Below are 17,569 nucleotides of genomic sequence, written 5' to 3' on the forward strand. Positions count from 1 at the left end.
ACTTCTGAAAGCAAACCTGAGATAGTGGGAGACCTCATAATCAGATATTCCCCAAATCGGAGGGCCTGCCTTTGTTTGCCAGGTATTCCCAAACAGAAGTTAGCCTGTGCATGCTAATGCATTTTAATGAATTTTGACAAGGTCACAACAGCCCATTTGTTGCTTGTCGGCTTTGTCCTTGCTTGCACATATGAATGAAGCTTTCCCATACTTAGCCACATACAACCTCCAGTCAGCTTAAGTGTGGTTTTATATTTTAAAATATTTCTATTCACTTGTCAGGTATTCAGTTTGAAACAGAGCTGACCAATATACTACTCAGCAGAGAAAGGGGAAGAACGTATTTTGGTGCTCTTCTTATTTCTGTTGATTTTGTCAAATAGCATAAGCCCTCTTGAAGAAGGGGAGAAAGAGTTGGAATAAATCAGCTCCTTCCTGGGGAATCCAGGGCCAGACAAAGGGAAGGGGCAGTAAAAATGTTTTTAGTAAGGGAAGAGTCTAGAAAAGGATAGACAGGTTTTAAAGAGATGGTCTTGAGACGTCTAAGAGTACTGGACGAATGATCGGCGACGAGCAGCTTCTTGAATGAGTTAGGTCAGGAGCTCCTGGTCCTAAAAGTCGTAGTGCCTTGGTGACAATCTCCTGCCGCCGTTGTTCTTAGCCTGTCCGAGCCAGCCAGCGTCCCCGTAATACCAGACTGCATTACTGTCCCCTGCACTGGTCGGGGCTGCCACGGTGGCACGTTCATGCAGAGCAGTCGCTGGGAGCTGGGGAGGAAAATGCTGGCTCCTCACAGACAGCAGCAGCACAGAGCGTGCTGCACGGGGGTAACAGCCACGGGTGTTTCACTGGGGAATGCTGAAGCAAACCTCTCAGCTAGCCCGTCCAGCCCAAGACGGGATTTCTGTATGTAGCTGATACTTCATACTTAAGTGCCTGGTGAAATGCTGTCGCCTATTTTTTTCATTTGTGAGGTACTTGAAGCAGAGGGCTGGTGATACCCAGATGTCCCTTCTAACCAAAATTACTCTATGATTTGTTGAGTTGCTTTAAGGATTGTATCTTTCTCTCTCAAACTTGGGGCTGCAGTCAAATCTATCTTAAGCAAAAGCAATGCTGCTAAATTGTGTTGGGTTGTACCTGCCTGCACTGGGGGAAATTGGTCTTCTGGATTTTATGGTCCTTGTGCAAATATTCACCTGGGAAATAGGAGTCTTGCTTTTCAAGAGAACATAACGCCCAGCTAATTTCACTTCCTCTCTTACAGCCAGGCTTCTCACAAGGGCTAAGCAACAACATCCTATTTAACAATCCTGTCCCAGTTTTGGAATGCCCACGCCATCTGAAAGCTATGGTCTTATTTTATCTGTTTATATCTAGCAATAGTCTTGGGGAAATGGAGTTTTGTTTTCCCATCACATTGACTCCCCAGTGCAACAGTTAAAAAACTATTTTCAAAGTGTTTAGAAAGCCCAGATTTTTCCCCAGTAACTCAGAGCATAGGAATGTCCTATGGCAAAAGAAGCACTGGCAAGGGCATGCATGCCAGCATGTCAGCTGCCCACCGCTTCCTGCCCGAAGGTTCCCAGGGTGCAACCTGGGAACACGCTGTGTTTATTTTGGGTGTGTGAAGCCCCTGTAAAGATTCTCTATACATGTCTGGGTTTAGATATATGTAGTTATGCTCTACCAACATGTTTCAGCCTACACAGGGCAACATCTGTCGAAACATGCAACTCTGGCTTAGTTTTAGCAAAGAAAATGAAGGAAAACAATTTCATCCATCATTAGACCAACACTTGGGAGAAGTTTTAGGCCTCGTTCCATTTCCTAAAGCTAGGCAAATTTTGGCCTCATCAGCCCAGAGGAATAATCAAATCGCTGATGCTTCAGCTGTCTCTGGCTGTGATGTAAAGGCGGTGCCTCGCAGAGCAACGATTCAAACCACGCGCAGCACTGCTGACCGAAGAGGGCTGTCAGGCAACCACGGAACGGTGCACTGAAAGCAACGCTCCCCGCTCAGCGTTGGTTCTCACTTGCCAGTGGTTTCTGAGTGCAGCCCATGCTAAAGCAATGCAACTGGAGAGAAGCACTGATTGCTCTAGCAAGGGATAACTCTTAGAGGGGAGGGGGAAAATATCCACATAAAAAGGTCTCCGTGCCACAATGCCATTCCAAACTTCTGTGTCTGTTGATGGAGGGTAGGTGAACTCCTCCTAAAACCGGATCAGCAGCTCTCCGTAGTATGCAGACCTACTTTTCCATCTGCCATGATGATCATACACAATTAACTTGGATCCTCTCCCTCTCCTCCAAATGTCTGTGTAAGCTGGATACTAGCATGGCAATGTCTGATACTAATCCTAAACTGCATTTATAGCCTAAGCAACCGTAGGTACAAATCTGCAATCTTCTCTCTGCCTACCAATTTAGAAGCAAGTGATGAGAGAGCACTCATGTGAGCCCAGCTGAGTGAGCCACCAGGCAGCTCTCCCGCGTTCCCAGGTCAGAACAATGCACGTCTGCGGTCGATTGCCTGAACGTAGGCTGAATTTAGGGGTGGACGTTGGCTGTTTGCACAGCGACCTTCATGTGCACGTTGCAGAAGGAGCCGCACAAGGGGTGCCCACCCTACAGCGATCGTCCTGTGACACTGTCGTCTGAGAGCACCGAAGTTGCTGGCCATTGCGTAGTGACCCTTAGGCAAAACTGTGATGTGCTTAATAATTAGAGTCCAATTGAGGAGCTGGTCGTACCCACCACAGCCCTGGAGTGAGCTGGTTACACTGGGGTTAGGTGGTGGGGCTTTTCTGGTGATATGAGCTGCTCCTAGATGTGAATTATTCTCATGGTAGTAAATGACTGGCAGCACTTGCAGTTGTAGGCCAGGGCTGGGAGAGGCTTTACTGTGAGCTGGCTTAGAGGAACAGTGACTTTCTATGGTTTTCCCATTGCTGATGAGATACTTTTCTAAATGCTACCTCCCTCTATTGATAAACAAGGACATAATGCTTATTTCCCTTAACTTGAAGCAGCAATGTTAATGTCTGATTAATCCTATGACATACAGGTCATGCTTGTTAAAATTGAAAGCCACAGATGATTATATTTGGAAGAGATTGCCGTATCACACTGAATTAGTATTAGAAGCATTGTTTTCAGTTTCACTTTCTTTGTATGCATAAGGCAGGTTTTTTTCCCTAAGATTTGTGGATTTACAACTCTACCATTTCTTGTAGATCAAGGTATTTATATAACTGTATTTTGAAAACACTTCCGTTTTTATGAATGAGTTGCAATCCTTCAAAAGAACAAAGCCCGTACTGCCTTAGACTTATTTACTGGTTTCTGAAATCTAAAACATCTGTGATTAGGAAGCTTGAAAGTCTGTTTAGACAGATAGTTGAGAATTTGTTTTGTTTTGGTTTGTTTAGAAAGTATGTCAGTTATTTCAGATGTTCTGCCTATAAAGAATGTAAAACAATTTAGTTGTCTCAGGCCTGAATTTAATCCAAGTCACTGGTAGAAGGTCACTAAACTCAGTCCAGGGTTTCACTCAGATCTGCCATTGTTTAGACCTAAAAAATGTTACCATAAAAATGTTGGCATGTTTGTTATTCAGGGAGTATAATGTCTTAATTGAAATGGTACCAGACATTATTTTAAAAACTTCTATTACAGTTCACATGACAAGACAGTGTTTTATAGCCTTAACATCTGTTTTAAGGCCAACATGTGAGATTTAGCCTTTGTCTGACTATAACTCTTGATTTCAGTGAAGTCGCACCCACTTAAATCCTGATTGAATTTGTCTCGCATGATTGGTTTTTTAATTGTATGATTTAATTTTCTTTATCTCCAACCCAGTGTTACAGTATGGAGCTTCAGAGCATGTTAGAATAAGGTCAATAACGGATCCTTTCTTCTTCCTTTTTTATTTTCCCAGTTACAGGGATCCATTAAAAGAAAACTGGAAGATGATAGCTCTCCTGCCTCCAGTGGCATGCCTGATGTCATTTTCCCAAATGACAGTAAAAGACTTTGTCTTGATGACGTAAACCTTGCCATGGGCCAAGGTGCCAATCCCAATGTGGCGTGTCCAGAAATGCAAAGTTCTCCGTTCTCCGCCAGTCACAGCGCTTCTTCCCTGGGAGTCGCAGGTCATCCAGTGCTCCTCGAAAACAATCACATGAACGGCGGTGGCATTGGTTCCCCGTTTTCAGTGCCACCCAACACGGAAATAAATCAGAAGGGGTCAATAGGAGGGCAAAACAATAACATTGTCCACTATGATGAGAAAGGAAACAGCTTACAGTCTGTGGACCAAGAGCTGCAAGATCTATTGGAAGAGCTGACGAAAATGCCTGATCCTTCTCCCAATGACCTGGATCTGGAGAAGATTTTGTGCAGCAAGGCTGAAGAGCCACTTGGGCTGAGTCATTCTCAACCAAGCATAAGTACCACTCCAAAGTCCTCCCCACAGAATTCCCACTTGGAGAACCACGTTGCTAACAAAGATTTTTCGCCGGGCTGCAATCCAACCGGTGGAGGATCTCCTCAGATGAGACCATCATCTGCTGGAGCTAACTTCCAAGTTCCTCCCTCAAACAAACCTGCTGCATCGCCCATCTCTACAGCAGCTCAGAGCAAGAACCAGCCACCACCTATGCTTCCAGTACCCTTACCCAACATACCTGCCTCCAACTGGCACGCTCAGCAGCTAAAGCAGCTGGCAGCTAGCAAGCAGGTGTCTACTACTAAGCAACAAGTACAGGCTCCCAGCTGGCCAACTATGTCTCCTCCTGGTCTCTCTCCGCCTTACAGGGCAGGATCATCCCCACACCATCAACCATTCAGTCCTCAAAATGTTATGGTGTCTGGCATGCCTGCTAATAATTTACCAGGAAACAACATTCAGAGTCCTCAAAACACTCTGCTTTCAAGCATGACTTCCAGCAGCACCCCATCTAATGGCCCCTCTCCTCCTTATGGGTCTGAGAAGCTCTCCAGCCCAGCTCTGAACCAGCAGCCCTTCAGCCCGCAGAGCTCCATGCTGCCCACCCTGACGGCAGCCAGCTTACCAGCCAACAACATCAAAAGTCCACAGAACAACTTGGTTGCCAGCATGGCCTCCACAAATACTGGACCTTCTCCACCATACAGGCCAGAAAAGCTGTCGAGCCCAGCTCTGCATCAGCAGCCCTTCAGTCCTCAAGGTACATTAATCTCTAACATCACTCCCACCAGCAACCCCACAAGTATGCAGAGCTCGCTTTTTAAATCAATGACTACAAACCAGTCCAAAAACATGAACATAATTATGCAACAGCCATCCAGTAGCTTACAGCCAGGTCTGGTGAATGAGAGCCCTGTTAGCCAAGACCAGTTCTCTTTCAATAACACCAAACCACTGTCTCACTTTGCCTCAGAGTCCGCGACTCAAAAGATGTCACCTCTGACAGCAGGACAAGGGCAGCAGTCTCTCATTCACTATCTCCAGCAGCAGCAGCAGCAGCAGCAGCAGCAGCAGCAGCAGCAGTCTCCAGCCACGCAGCAGTCCCAGCAGGCTAACAATAGCCAGTTTCTCCAGCAGCAGTTTCGACAGCTGATACAGCCACATCGGATGCAGAGACACATGCAGCCTGCCACATTGCCCTCTCAAAGCAGACAGGTGAGAACGTCTCTTCTGTCTCATAGGGCTTATGTGAAAATATTGAGTTGTTTATTTTCTTATTTTTACTTTCCTTTGTGTTTCAAATGCGACGTCGCTAAACTTCTGGGGTGTGCACAGTGTATGCAAGGACAAGGCAGTAACAACATCCTGGTGTTATCAGAAGTAACTTTATTTCTTCAGTTGACATGTACTGTAATTCCACCATGCATTGTCTCTTCTAGCCCAGTGGAGAACTTTATGCTATTAGGCAAAACTCATTTCATACCACTAAAATAAATTATTTTTATGTGTATAGGTGATATTCTTATTTAGCTTATCTTGTAAGCTGTAAGGATGTTTCCATAACACGTTTTCCATCATCTTTTTAGTGGGAATATATTTTTTTTCTTAGTGCCCTTCAACAAATTCAGCTCTGTGTTATGCTTCTGAGGCTAGAAAAGATCAGGTGGGGCGAGAAGTGAAGTTAAAATATGACTCCTTCATGGACAGCAGGTCAAACAGTACAAAGAGGCAGACTTGAAATACCTGTTACCAGCATTTGCCAGAAGCAATGCCCTGCTTTGGATGAGGGCCAGTCCCCACCCTTTGTTGATCTGCGATACCAACCAAGCTGGTAAATGCAAAAATGCAGCTGGCGGGAGTGAGACACAGCCCTGATTTCTCTCCGGCGGCCTTCTTCCTGAGACTCAAGGAGCAGTGCGAAGCGCTATCCGCTGCTACCCCAGATAAGAGAGATTTACTGTGAGCGGGGACTTAAGCGCAAGGAAGGGCTTGGGGACTCAGTCTGAGAGCAGCCTGGGTATGAGGAATAAATAGCTATCTTTTTGTTAGGGCGAATAGTAGGAAACAGATTGAACCTCACCACCAAAGCCAAGTACCTTGTTAGGGTGAACCAACACTTTGGAAGCAGAATCCTTGAAGCTGCTTAGCTGTGCACACAGGCGCTCCATCAGCTCCTCGTGAAGGACTGAAACACTTCTCACCCAGCAAACCAGAGGGTGATCTCTGAAGCTCTGCTAGGATCTGCTCGAGAGCATGGTGCTCAGCTGGGGAATACACTCCAGAGCCTGGGTTTCTTTGCTCTTCTTCCCTGCTAAGTGACTGGTTCTTATAGAGGTGGATTTCTTCAATGTAGGTGACTTGGTGTAACCTTGTCCTATGACAGCAATGAGAAATAAGGGGATACTTACTAAACATCAGCTTCTTAGTGGTAAATCAATGAGGTGCGTTTCCACCGTGCCACTTCAGGATCGACTCTTTTCCAAGTTGTGCACGCTCAGTACTCCCTTGCTTCAATACAGCAGCTTAAACCTGACACTGGGAGGGACTGGTGACTTGCTGAATTTGCTTATCCAAATATATAACATGTAACAATATGGCATATATAGTTGACTCTAAAGGGTTATCGATATGAGGCCCCCAATTCAACAAAGGCCTGAAGCAATTATGTTGCTTTAAGCATGTGAGGACCCTCTTTGTGTTCAGTGGGACCCAAAGTAACCACGAAGTAGAGGGTCTTGCTGGCTTGGGATCTAGGAGTATGGATGGACGTACGAGTGAAAGTGAGTAAGTTGCTGCAGCTTCATGAATTACTGCCCATCAGATGTTCTACTCTGGAGGCAGTGTGGGTGAAGAATACATTCACGGTGTTTTACTGCATCTCGGATGATGGCTGGTAAGTTGTTAACTGCAGTAACACGATCGCTTTTGATCATATGTCCATAACCTTTGAGCATATATTTTTTTTTCTGGCTCCCCTGCTGGGTGTGTGGAGTTGCCACGTCCCTGTTGGATTCCTGAGGTTTCCTGTGCCCTAGTTTTCCCTGGTTTGCATTTTTCCCTGGTCTTACACCTCTGAACCCCCTACATCAATGATTAGCCAAAAAAAAGGGGGGGGGGGGGGGGGGAGAAAAATTCCTTCAGTGAGTCTCTTTAATTGGCCAAATAGCCCCTCTTCCAGCAGCTTTCCTCGTGCTCTGCCTGTGCTGCATTTTTAGCTGATTCTCACTGTCAGAGAGAGAGTTATTATAATTTGGCAGCTATCAGTAAAGATCAAGGACAGTTAAGACAATGATTACAGGTGCTGAGCATTTTACATTTTCAGCCTAGTTAGGTAAACTTATGGTGCCTCCCTCATTTTACAAGTCAGACTTATTACCATAGTTATACACCAGATGACAGTGCTTCAGTTTTACAGTCTGTTGAGCTGCCGAAGGAAGATGGTGGATGTTCAGGAGTTGAACATTTTGTTAGGTTTTTGATAACTTTACTGCAAATCTCATAGAAGAAAATGGGTCCTGAGTGCTGAATTAAAAGAAAAATGACACGGAAAAAAATATTCTAGGTAGGCAACCTTAAAATTCTGGGATACTTCCTACGTTTCTTTGAATCTAGCATGTAGAGCTGTTATTTGTCTGCAATAGAGTTCTTATTTACATTGAGACACTGATACTGAAATTTTGGACCCGACCTGCTGTGTACCAATTTTACTCCGTTATAGCGAAGCAGCTGCAGTGACTGTGGTTTTGATTGCCAGCAGCGTACCTGGCGCTGAATTTGAGCTTTGCAGAATCTTGGTGCCAGTTCTCTCGCGAGGCGGGTGATAAATTGGACTTTTCAGGCATAGAGCAGTTGTTTCATTAAGAGGCAAAATGTTAAAGATTCAGAAGACAGGGGAGACAACTTCTGCGTCTTCAGAAATTAGTAACCTTCTGGTGGAAAATTGCCTTTTTTTAGCCTCATTCACAGTTCACTCAAAGAAAAATAGCAGCATTCCCTGGAACGTTGTTTAGTGTTTAAAAGTCATCCCCTTACTCTGTGTGTGTGTTTGTAAATGTGACTAAAATTTATAAAAAGAAGGCATAGTGCTGTCTTCTTTGGAGCAAGAGGTGCAGCTTTGTACAGAAGAAGAATGTGGATGGTGGCCAGTTGGAGGGAGAACAATAAACCATGAAATTTGATCCTTGTAGCAGGCCGAGCAACATGGGGAAGAGAGCAGCGGCTGGGACATAGACCCAGAGTGAGCTTTTTGCTGTTGTTTTAATGCGTATTAAAGGAAAGACTCCGCATTCCAAAAGCTGCGTTACCAGTGGCGCCTCACAGCTCTACCGTTTTTGTACTTAATATCTCCTAAGCGTAATCAGTCTGCATCCCAGATCCGGTATTGCCTGGACAACTGGTAAATCTGATAAGGGCTAATTTTTCCCATCTGAAGCACTATGTCTTTATTGTTGAGCTTTGACGGATATTGATTGAGGCACTGACAGTTTGCATTGTGCGATATTGCAAAGCCTGGTGGTGCTAACATTGCTCTTGTGGATACGTGCAGGTTTTCATTTTACTCATGTAGGACTGATACTTGCTGAGTGACATTATACTCAAAGGTCTGGGCTCATAAATCCACAATATAAAGATGCTAGTAAATGCCAGAGAGTCAAAGATAGTCTGCAAAACTATCACACGCTGTTTTCTGGGCTTAAGCTTCGCCACTTGACTTTATTGGCTGTTTCTGGGTGCGTGAAAAGCTGCATTTGCCCAGGCGGGTTGAATCGTTGGGCATCTCCCTGGTTTTCATGTGTAAATACAGTTTGTACTTGCAGATCTCCTGGCATGTCAGATATATTGGGCCCAATTCTGGGGTCAGCAATGCTGCTCCGACATCACCGCTTCCAGAAGAGCTCTTCTTTCTCTCCTGCCCATATAGGAACAGACACAGGTCTTTGCGAACAGAAAGGAGGGTTCCCCTGAAGGCAGGACAATGAGCCGGTGATCTTTGCAGTTTCAGTCAGACTGGAATAAAAGAAACGCTTTGGGTGGCCATTACTTTTCCAAGCCCGAGTTTGTCCGAGTTAAAATTGGAGAGTCTCGGGGAGGAGGGCAGAATTGCCCACTGCTCTGCGTGTATAATGTTGAAAACCAAAACACAACTTAAAAGGTTGTTTTGTTGGGGGGATGTAGCTAATAAATAGCCATTGTTTGGGTGGGACACACTGTGCATTTCTGAGCTCCGCTTGCGCTGCAGGAACCAAACGTGCTATTCTTAGAGCTCGCCGCATTCCTGCTGACATCCAGATAGTCGTACACTGGATTGTCAGTGAAGGGTATATTTGTTTCAGCTCCGTTGCCAAAAATGATGGTAGAGGAAAAATGATAGGAGAAGAGACAGAGAGAAAAATAATACTATTTGCAGTAAAAATGGCTATATTTTACTACATGTGGACTGCATATGAGATAGTGAAGAACATGCTGAAGACTAAAAAAACCTTTGAAAAGGACTTGACAGTGTTTCTTTAACTGTGGTAAAAGCAGCAATACAGTATCTGAGTTGGCAGAGTAAATTATAGGTTGCAGAGAAACACCAAAACCCCTGAGCTAGATTAAATATACTGGGGGGGGAATTAAACAAAAAATCTTGTTTCTGAGCATGAGTTCTCTAAATACAGAAACAAAAGTGAAGAAGAAATGCACTGTTATAAAGAGCAAACTGACCCAGAGCTTAGATGTCAAAGGTTAAATAAATATAATGGAATACATAATACAGGTTTTATTAATATAAACAGAAATGTTAATACCACAGACTGATTCCTGGGTGTCCTATGTTAGGTGAAGTTATTTCTGCTCACCATAACTGTTAGATCTGAGACTGTTCTGATTCAGCAGCACTTTATGTTTATAAGCTCTGATGCAGATTGATTAAGAGTTTGGAAAAGCAGAGAACGCAGCCCACAGCATCTGAGTACGTACAGTCCTCTTGTAAGTACAGGGAAAAATCATGTTTTATTTGGGATTTCCAAGATGTCACGACGAGTCTTCCTAACACATAAAACAACTACGGTTTCATGTATTATTAATAAGACCAAAACTACTGGCCAGATTTCATCTGCAGTTCCCCCCCACCTTTTTCTTTAAGTGTCAAACTTCTCTTTAAAGCCACTTTGAATGAAGTTCCGCTGGTATTTCCCTGTCATCTTATTTTTCTTTTCTTTTCTCTTTTCTCTTCTCTTTTCTCTTTTCTCTTTTTTCTTTTCTTTTCTTTTCTTTTCTTTTCTTTTCTTTTCTTTTCTTTTCTTTTCTTTTCTTTTCTTTTCTTTTCTTTTCTTTTCTTTTCTTTTCTTTTCTTTTCTTTTTCTTCTTTTCTTTTTTTTCTTTTCTTTTCTTTTCTTTTCTTTTTTCTTTTCTCTCTGGAAAAAGTTTTTAAAATATTACTTTTTTTTTCTTTTACTAATGCTGTGGAGAAGAAAAACAGATTTGATTTCAAAGGGCAGTGGTAGCACAATACCGAAGCAAAGCCTTTGAGGGAGTGGAGAGCTTTTGAAGGCAAAGCAACAAGCCCTTCAGCTAATTAAGTGCCTCTGAATAGGCGAATAAAGGAAGCTGGTGATGAATCTGGATTACAGAGAGCAATAAGGCTGAGCTGACCTCTCCACAGATGTAAAAACGTCTTCTTGAATGGTCATTTCTGAATTTATATTTATCCGTGCACTTGCAACTGAGTTGATATTTTTTTTTCAAACTTGGAGGTTCTCCCCTCCCTTCTTTCAAGAGAGTCTGAAAGGAGCTTGACTGAAACTGTTGGACTGCCATCTTCTCCCTTCCCCTCCCTCCCCTGCGATTAAATAATGTAAGATAAGCTTTGGAAAGTAAGGAGTAAACTTGTGGAAAGAAATGGGATGTTTGGCCTCAACATGCCAACAGTTATACAACATTTTCAGAAGTGCAGTAACCAAGATAAAAAACTTTGTTCACATCTCTTCTTCTTAGCCCATTGCTCTTTTGCAGCGTTTTTAAAATCGCGTGTGTTGTCGTCTTCTGTTAGATTACAGATATTTCAAATCGTTTCCCTGTTGTAGTGGAGCCCTTGTAGCCATGTTTTAACCTTCCCAGTTGTTTGGCTTGTATTTTAAGATGTTTACAGGCATTGCTATTTCTAGCAGCTCTGCCTAATGCACTCATCGTTCCTTCCAGTTTAGCTATCTTTTGTGCTGAAAGCACTTTTGGACGCCACACAGCACATCATTAGGGGAAGCGATCTGAGGAGGAGAAGCTTGTAAACAGACCAAATCCTTCTGAACACCATGTAGGGAGCATCCTCCCCCACCCTCACCATCGCCTTCCTTTCGGGTCTGAAATTAATGTGGACGCTACATCAAAGCTGCAGCGCTTTCCTCAATCCAGCCGGGTCTTCCCTTAGTTATGACCTGTTTAATAAAATGGGAGACGTTCTGCCAGCAATTTAGCACTTAGGACACAGACAACTCTATGGGAATCTCACGCTGGACAAATTAAAATCCACTTGGAAAGAAAAAAGAGACTCGGGTGCTACTACGAACACCAGCAAGGGGTGCTGGCAGGCGTTCAAGAAAGTCTTGCTCTTCGTTACCTGCAGGACGATGAAGCCATGTGTGTGCGGGCTGACGTGGTATTGTCCGGGTTTTCGGCGGAGAAAGACAAGAGGAAGTAGTACTTATGTCCTGTGAACACGTAGATGGAAATGTGACTTATCCCCGAGAAATGTAGGACAAGGCGCGGAATTTCAGCCTGGCAGGCTGCTTTCAGTGAGTTCCCTGGTGCCCAGGACCCAGGCCGTGTGTCAGTGCCGTACCCCCGCTCCACTGCCGGCAGGGCCGTACAGCCGCGGGGCGAGCGCAGCAGAGTTCTGCATTAACTCTAAAAAAACCCTTGCTTTTGTGGTTTTGAGCTTTAAGCAACAGACAGTTGTTTCCTTCTGCTCCGCAGCGGGGGGTGGGAGAGAACCTCTTCTCTCAAAGGTGTAGAGAAAGTGGTGGTATCACGCTAAAAAGTGTCTGATTCATTTGATGTGAAACCATATTCTGACACCCATTTGTACCGAAACCGCTCTGATCCTGCCAGCCTAGGTAGGCAGTTTCTCTCGGGTTTTCTAGGCAGCTTGGTAGCGGTCCTCACAAGTTTTCCTGGGCTATCAGGTCCCAACTGCAGATTTTCTTGCTTTCTTTTTTTTTCAAGCAACCCATTTTGCTTTCTTTACTACCACAAAAAACCCCATCCATATGCAGAAATCTTTAACTTATAAGCAGTTGAGCAAAAGGTTTTGAACATCTTTTTTTTTCTCAGCTGTGTCCCTAGATGCAATGAAGTTATAAACATCGTAGGAATCTAGGGAAAGGCTCAGGGACCTTCTCGCTGTTTGGCTTCATAATGAATGCCGTAACTTCCTTCTGTGTATCATCCTTAAAAATAACCACGTGAATAGTGGTTAGTGGTGGGTAAGGCACACTGCTTGCCTCCTCCCTTACAAGTCAGTACACCCATAATTCTTACATTGAAAAGGTGCGTTCACGGCACGGCGTGCTGGTGAATAGCAATGAGGAAATGGTTTCCGTGACCCTGTTGTACACCGAACTCATTTCATCTGTGCTGTAAATTCCCATTAATATCAGAACATCTTAATTCCATTTTTTCCCACATTTGTGGAAGATAGGTTTGTTTGTTGTCTGGATTTTCTGTATCTTTCTCAGTAAATGGCAGTTTGGGGAGCTTATTTTGAGCTAAAAGCAGCCTGGCTTTCAGAGAATGTGTTCACTTCCCTAAAACCATGCCCTTCTTACTACCTCAAATTTGATGCCTAAATTAATAATTAATTTTAACACTTTTTGCAGTGATACTGCGAGAGCGTGGTTTGTACCCTTGATTTTGGGAGGGGGTTTCTACCTAGTGTTGTGTTGTAGTAGTCTGAAATTACGTCTGTATTCCACAAGGCAGAAATACTTACAGAACCGAAGTCTAATTTAACGATTAGAATAAAAAGCAACCAAATAAATAAGAGGGTGCCTCAGATGCTGTGAAACCCGGTGCCTGGCGCCGGACGGCGGCTCGGCAGGGTGGGGGACGGGAGCAGCCTGCTTGGTCCTCCTGCTCCGCTCCCCTGTCATTTCTGCCTCGCTGCAGTAAACACTGCACACAGAATAAAAGTACAAACATGTTTTGTTTCGGATGCGATACCTAGAAATAACTTTCCTGGTAAAATGAACTCAGTCTCTTTTTCTTTTTCTCTGGGCATTTTGGAGAAATTTCAGTGTGTGGGTGGGGGAAAACAAAGCCGTGGCTGTAAACAGGAACTGATATTGTCTCCGCGTCTGAATGGGGAGAGAAACTGAACTGGCCTCGGTGGTTCTCTCGTACATCTGCGAGTCTGGAAACACTGGGATGATTCACAGTTTGCTGATTAATACAGGAGCGAGCAAAATGGTGTGAATTAACGGCCATTACAGGGCTGCGCTGGATGGCAAATATCCCCCTAGAACAAATGATGTTTCACGAAGATTGCTTAGAGGAAGAGGTAATGGGTCTTAAATACAAATTAGAAGCAGTCCCATCAAAGCTGTTAACATTAAGGTTTGAAAGCCAAACACTATTATGAGCTGTCTTCAAAACCTGTACATTTAGGAAGCGTATCAGTCTGCCGTGCTGGCTGCGTAATATTTCTGTCGTGAGCACTTTGGACTATTTCAAGCAGCCGGCACTAATAATTGATAGAAATCCACAATCAGAATGTAGCAGCACTTCTTAGGGCTTTGAAGGCTAATCACTCTATTACATGTACGTTTTAAAGTTAAATTTTTATAGCATATTTAAAGGCAAATATTATCATGATCAGTATGTAATTCTTAAAAGCACTACTGTTAACAAAAAGTAATCCTATATTACAATTTAACCCTTTGCATATGGGAATGTTAAAAGAAGATAGGAAATACATTACTTTAGCATAAATAATATTCTCTATATAACCAGCAAAATTATTTAACATTTCTCATTGAAGTAATGAAAACGTAATACGGTCAGTGTCAGACAGATGCAGATGTGAATGCAGGTTATGGACAAGCTGTGCCAAGCTATTTTTCCCCATTACAGAATTAATGAGAGACCCACAAGGAGGGTAAGCCCTGTAATGTAGACAAAATAGCATGAGATCCTGGTCTAAGACATTACAGTAACAGCTTGATCTTGTAAAGATTCAAACACACACACCTAAATTTACACAGTGGCAGGTCATCCCAGGACGACTACAGGATTATTTCTGAGAGCAGAGTGAATCACGTACGTATGTCTTTGTACGCTCAAGAAAGACCAAAGGTGGAGGAGAAGGATGCGGCAAAGGGCACAGCAATCATTGGCAATGGCATATTAGTGCTACGACAAAAAAAAGAGAGAGTTGGAAGCTTTCATGCGCTGTTCCTACCTTCGCTCAAGTTTACATTTGAATTACTTTGGGCTTTTCTGGTTTTATTTTCTGGAGGTTCGTACCAGCATTTTGTAAACGTGCCAAACTTTGAATAAGTTTATGTTTTAATCAGTCCAGTGATTATTTGCAGTCCTCTGGGGTTTGTTTTTTACAGTCGTGAACTGCAGAAGCAAAATTTGCCCCTTGCAGGAAGAAAAGCTGCCCCCTCCTCTCGGGCACAGCAATAACAAAAGCAAACGAGGAAAATAAAATTCTTAAGGAAGACTTTTCCCCTCTCTGTTTCTTTTGTGATTGCAGGTTGCTAATGTTCATGCTAATGTTCATGTGGCTGCTAATGTTCATGTGTTTCTTCCCTTTCAGAAAGATGAAGACATACTATCCTGGGATACCAGTAGTGTGTATCCCTGTCGTGAACAAATCCGTTTCTCTCAATATTTAAATATTCAGGGCTTTTGGAAGCTTCTCTTTGCATAATAAATGTGTTTAATATTTCCTTTACTCTCCGGCATTATTAAGTATAAACTGTTACTGTACTGGATTGAAGGGTAGTTTACACGGCACTTGTGTTTGGGTAGTCTGTTTTCTTTTACCATTGCTCCGAAGGGCGTGTTTAAGCAATGAATGAATGATCGGATGAGCATTATTTTTTTTGTTTCATATGGCCCCCTTTTTCTCCTCCTTTCCAGCTCAGTCGGCACACTTTCTGCAGCAGCATTTTAGTTTTCTGCGTGGAAATGTGGCGTTTAGCAGAATAGATGCATAACAAGGATGAGATACTTCTTTTTTCCTTTCCCTCTTCTCCCGAGAGATACCCTGTGACTTCCTCTATTAGTCCATTAATCGCCGTAGCTCAAAATTCAGTCTGATCAAAGGAGCAGAACGAGGTTGAAAAGTGCAGATTCTGGCAATTGACTTGACTGTTTAGATTCCCCGCTGAGCTCATTTAGAGCTGGAATTAAGCAATTCCTGCTGTATTTTTCGTCCTTGGCTCGCCATAGCGCCGAGCGGCGCGGCGTGCCGTGCCGTGCCGTGCCGTGCCGGGGGAGCGCTGAAGGCAGCGTGGCCGCTCCCCAGTCCGACCCAGCCTGCGCCGGAGAGCGGCCTCCAGGATCGACAGAGCTGAGTCTCCCAGTGCCAGGAGAAAGCTGAGTAATCTTGTCTTTGTTTGATAAGAAGCTTCTGTGTTTAGATTGCATTAGCTATTCGACTGCAGAAAAAGCGGAGAACCTGTTAACAGGAGGTGCCCGAGTCAATATTGCTGATTCTGTGTTTTTTAATTTAAGCATCGCGTTTCCGTCTCTTGCAGCTCGCTTTGCTGAGGTTGGTGCACATGTTATGAGCGGGAAGGAAAGAATTAAAAAAAATATGTAAACGGGAAATTTGTAAACAACATTAGGTTTCTTGTAAAAGTTTTGTTTACGATGTCATGACTCACTTAAAGAGTACAGTTGTTTTTAATGCCTGTTTATACGTGCAGTTAGCAACTGGTGCTGGTTTCTCTCATTAATAGTCTTGTTGGTTCTTGTTTGCTTAAGGCAAAAATGCAGACTGCCCATACCTGTGTTGTTCTCTGCAGATTAACATCTGATTTTGCAATCCTTACACATCTCAAATTGCTATTGATGTAACCAGGAGTTACAAGTTCTCCAGGAATAGTGTTGGACTCTTGATGTCATTATTTATGATTCTACAGTTCCCCAAAGAGTGCTAATATTTCTCAAACAGAGATAGAGTAATTTGATGTATAAGTTCTTATCTCATTAAAGTGAATTGTTACTGAAATGTGAATGGCATTCTGTTATCAGAAAATAGTATGTATTTAATCGTTTAAGAGTGCTTAAGGTCAGCAAGAACAGAGAAACGCTGATAACATCACCACAGACTGTGTGAAGGTCCTGAAATGTGAGTAAATCTTTAACTGAAAAAAGTTTTGCTAGACATATTGGTGTTTTCCCATAGTTTAGGACTTTGTCTAAAATCCCCAACATTTATTTATGTTGTATTTTACTTTAAAAAAAAAAAAAAAGAAAAGAAAAACTGACCATTTAACAAGAACTTTATTTACTAAGAAAAAATATTGGCAGCGAGGGGAGAAATGGACCAATCCATTTCATGCCCAGTCCAGAGTCTGAGCTTTTTCCTACATGGATGTCATATATCTATACGTCTATAAATTTTAATTTGAAAAAGAACTGTGACCTTCATCAGGGACCCTATGTGGAATGAGATTAGAAAGGGACTCCTGACTTGGGTATGCTGCTCCATTCTAGGTTTACACAACATATAAAACTACTGTGCTTTAGCTTACAGACTTTCCTCGAATTTCATACTTTATAATAAAATCTTGCTCTCTGTGATTTCTTAGTTTTTTCTGCTTATGATAACAGTATTGAGGCTTTTCCTAAGACAAAGTGCTGTCTAGCTGCATTGAAAATACACGTTTTTGCCCATTTCTGTCTTGATTCAGCTGGAGGGAAGGTACCTACCTGCTGTCTAGATTACTGTCAAACTTAACTGAAAGCAAAGATGACTTGTACTCTGTTCTCCTAACAGAGCCTATTTTCTCCTTCTGACTGGGTACTAAAAGGCTTTTCCTGCCGCACTAACATTTTCCAACTGAAACATTTTTGCCAATTTCTGAAGAAATGTCAGAACAACTGTCACCTTAGACATGC

At 43.2% G+C, this 17,569-nt stretch overlaps 1 protein-coding gene across 2 annotated transcripts in view; it reads left to right on the forward strand.

Moving 5' to 3' along the window:
* The window catches only part of MAMLD1 (mastermind like domain containing 1), an 83,547-nt gene that overhangs the window by 44,890 nt on the left and 21,088 nt on the right, over positions 1-17,569 (forward strand). The window contains exons 2-3 of one of the 2 annotated variants that reach the window (XM_075513063.1): positions 3,947-5,216; positions 5,430-5,671. In XM_075513063.1, coding sequence (XP_075369178.1) covers positions 3,947-5,216; positions 5,430-5,671 — 1,512 coding nt within the window. Of the gene's footprint in view, positions 1-3,946; positions 5,672-17,569 lie in introns of both variants that reach the window. The other variant, XM_075513062.1, reaches the window with a different exon arrangement.

The sequence above is a fragment of the Mycteria americana genome, chromosome 10 (genome assembly GCF_035582795.1).
Source record: "Mycteria americana isolate JAX WOST 10 ecotype Jacksonville Zoo and Gardens chromosome 10, USCA_MyAme_1.0, whole genome shotgun sequence".
Classification (NCBI taxonomy): Eukaryota; Metazoa; Chordata; class Aves; order Ciconiiformes; family Ciconiidae; genus Mycteria; species Mycteria americana.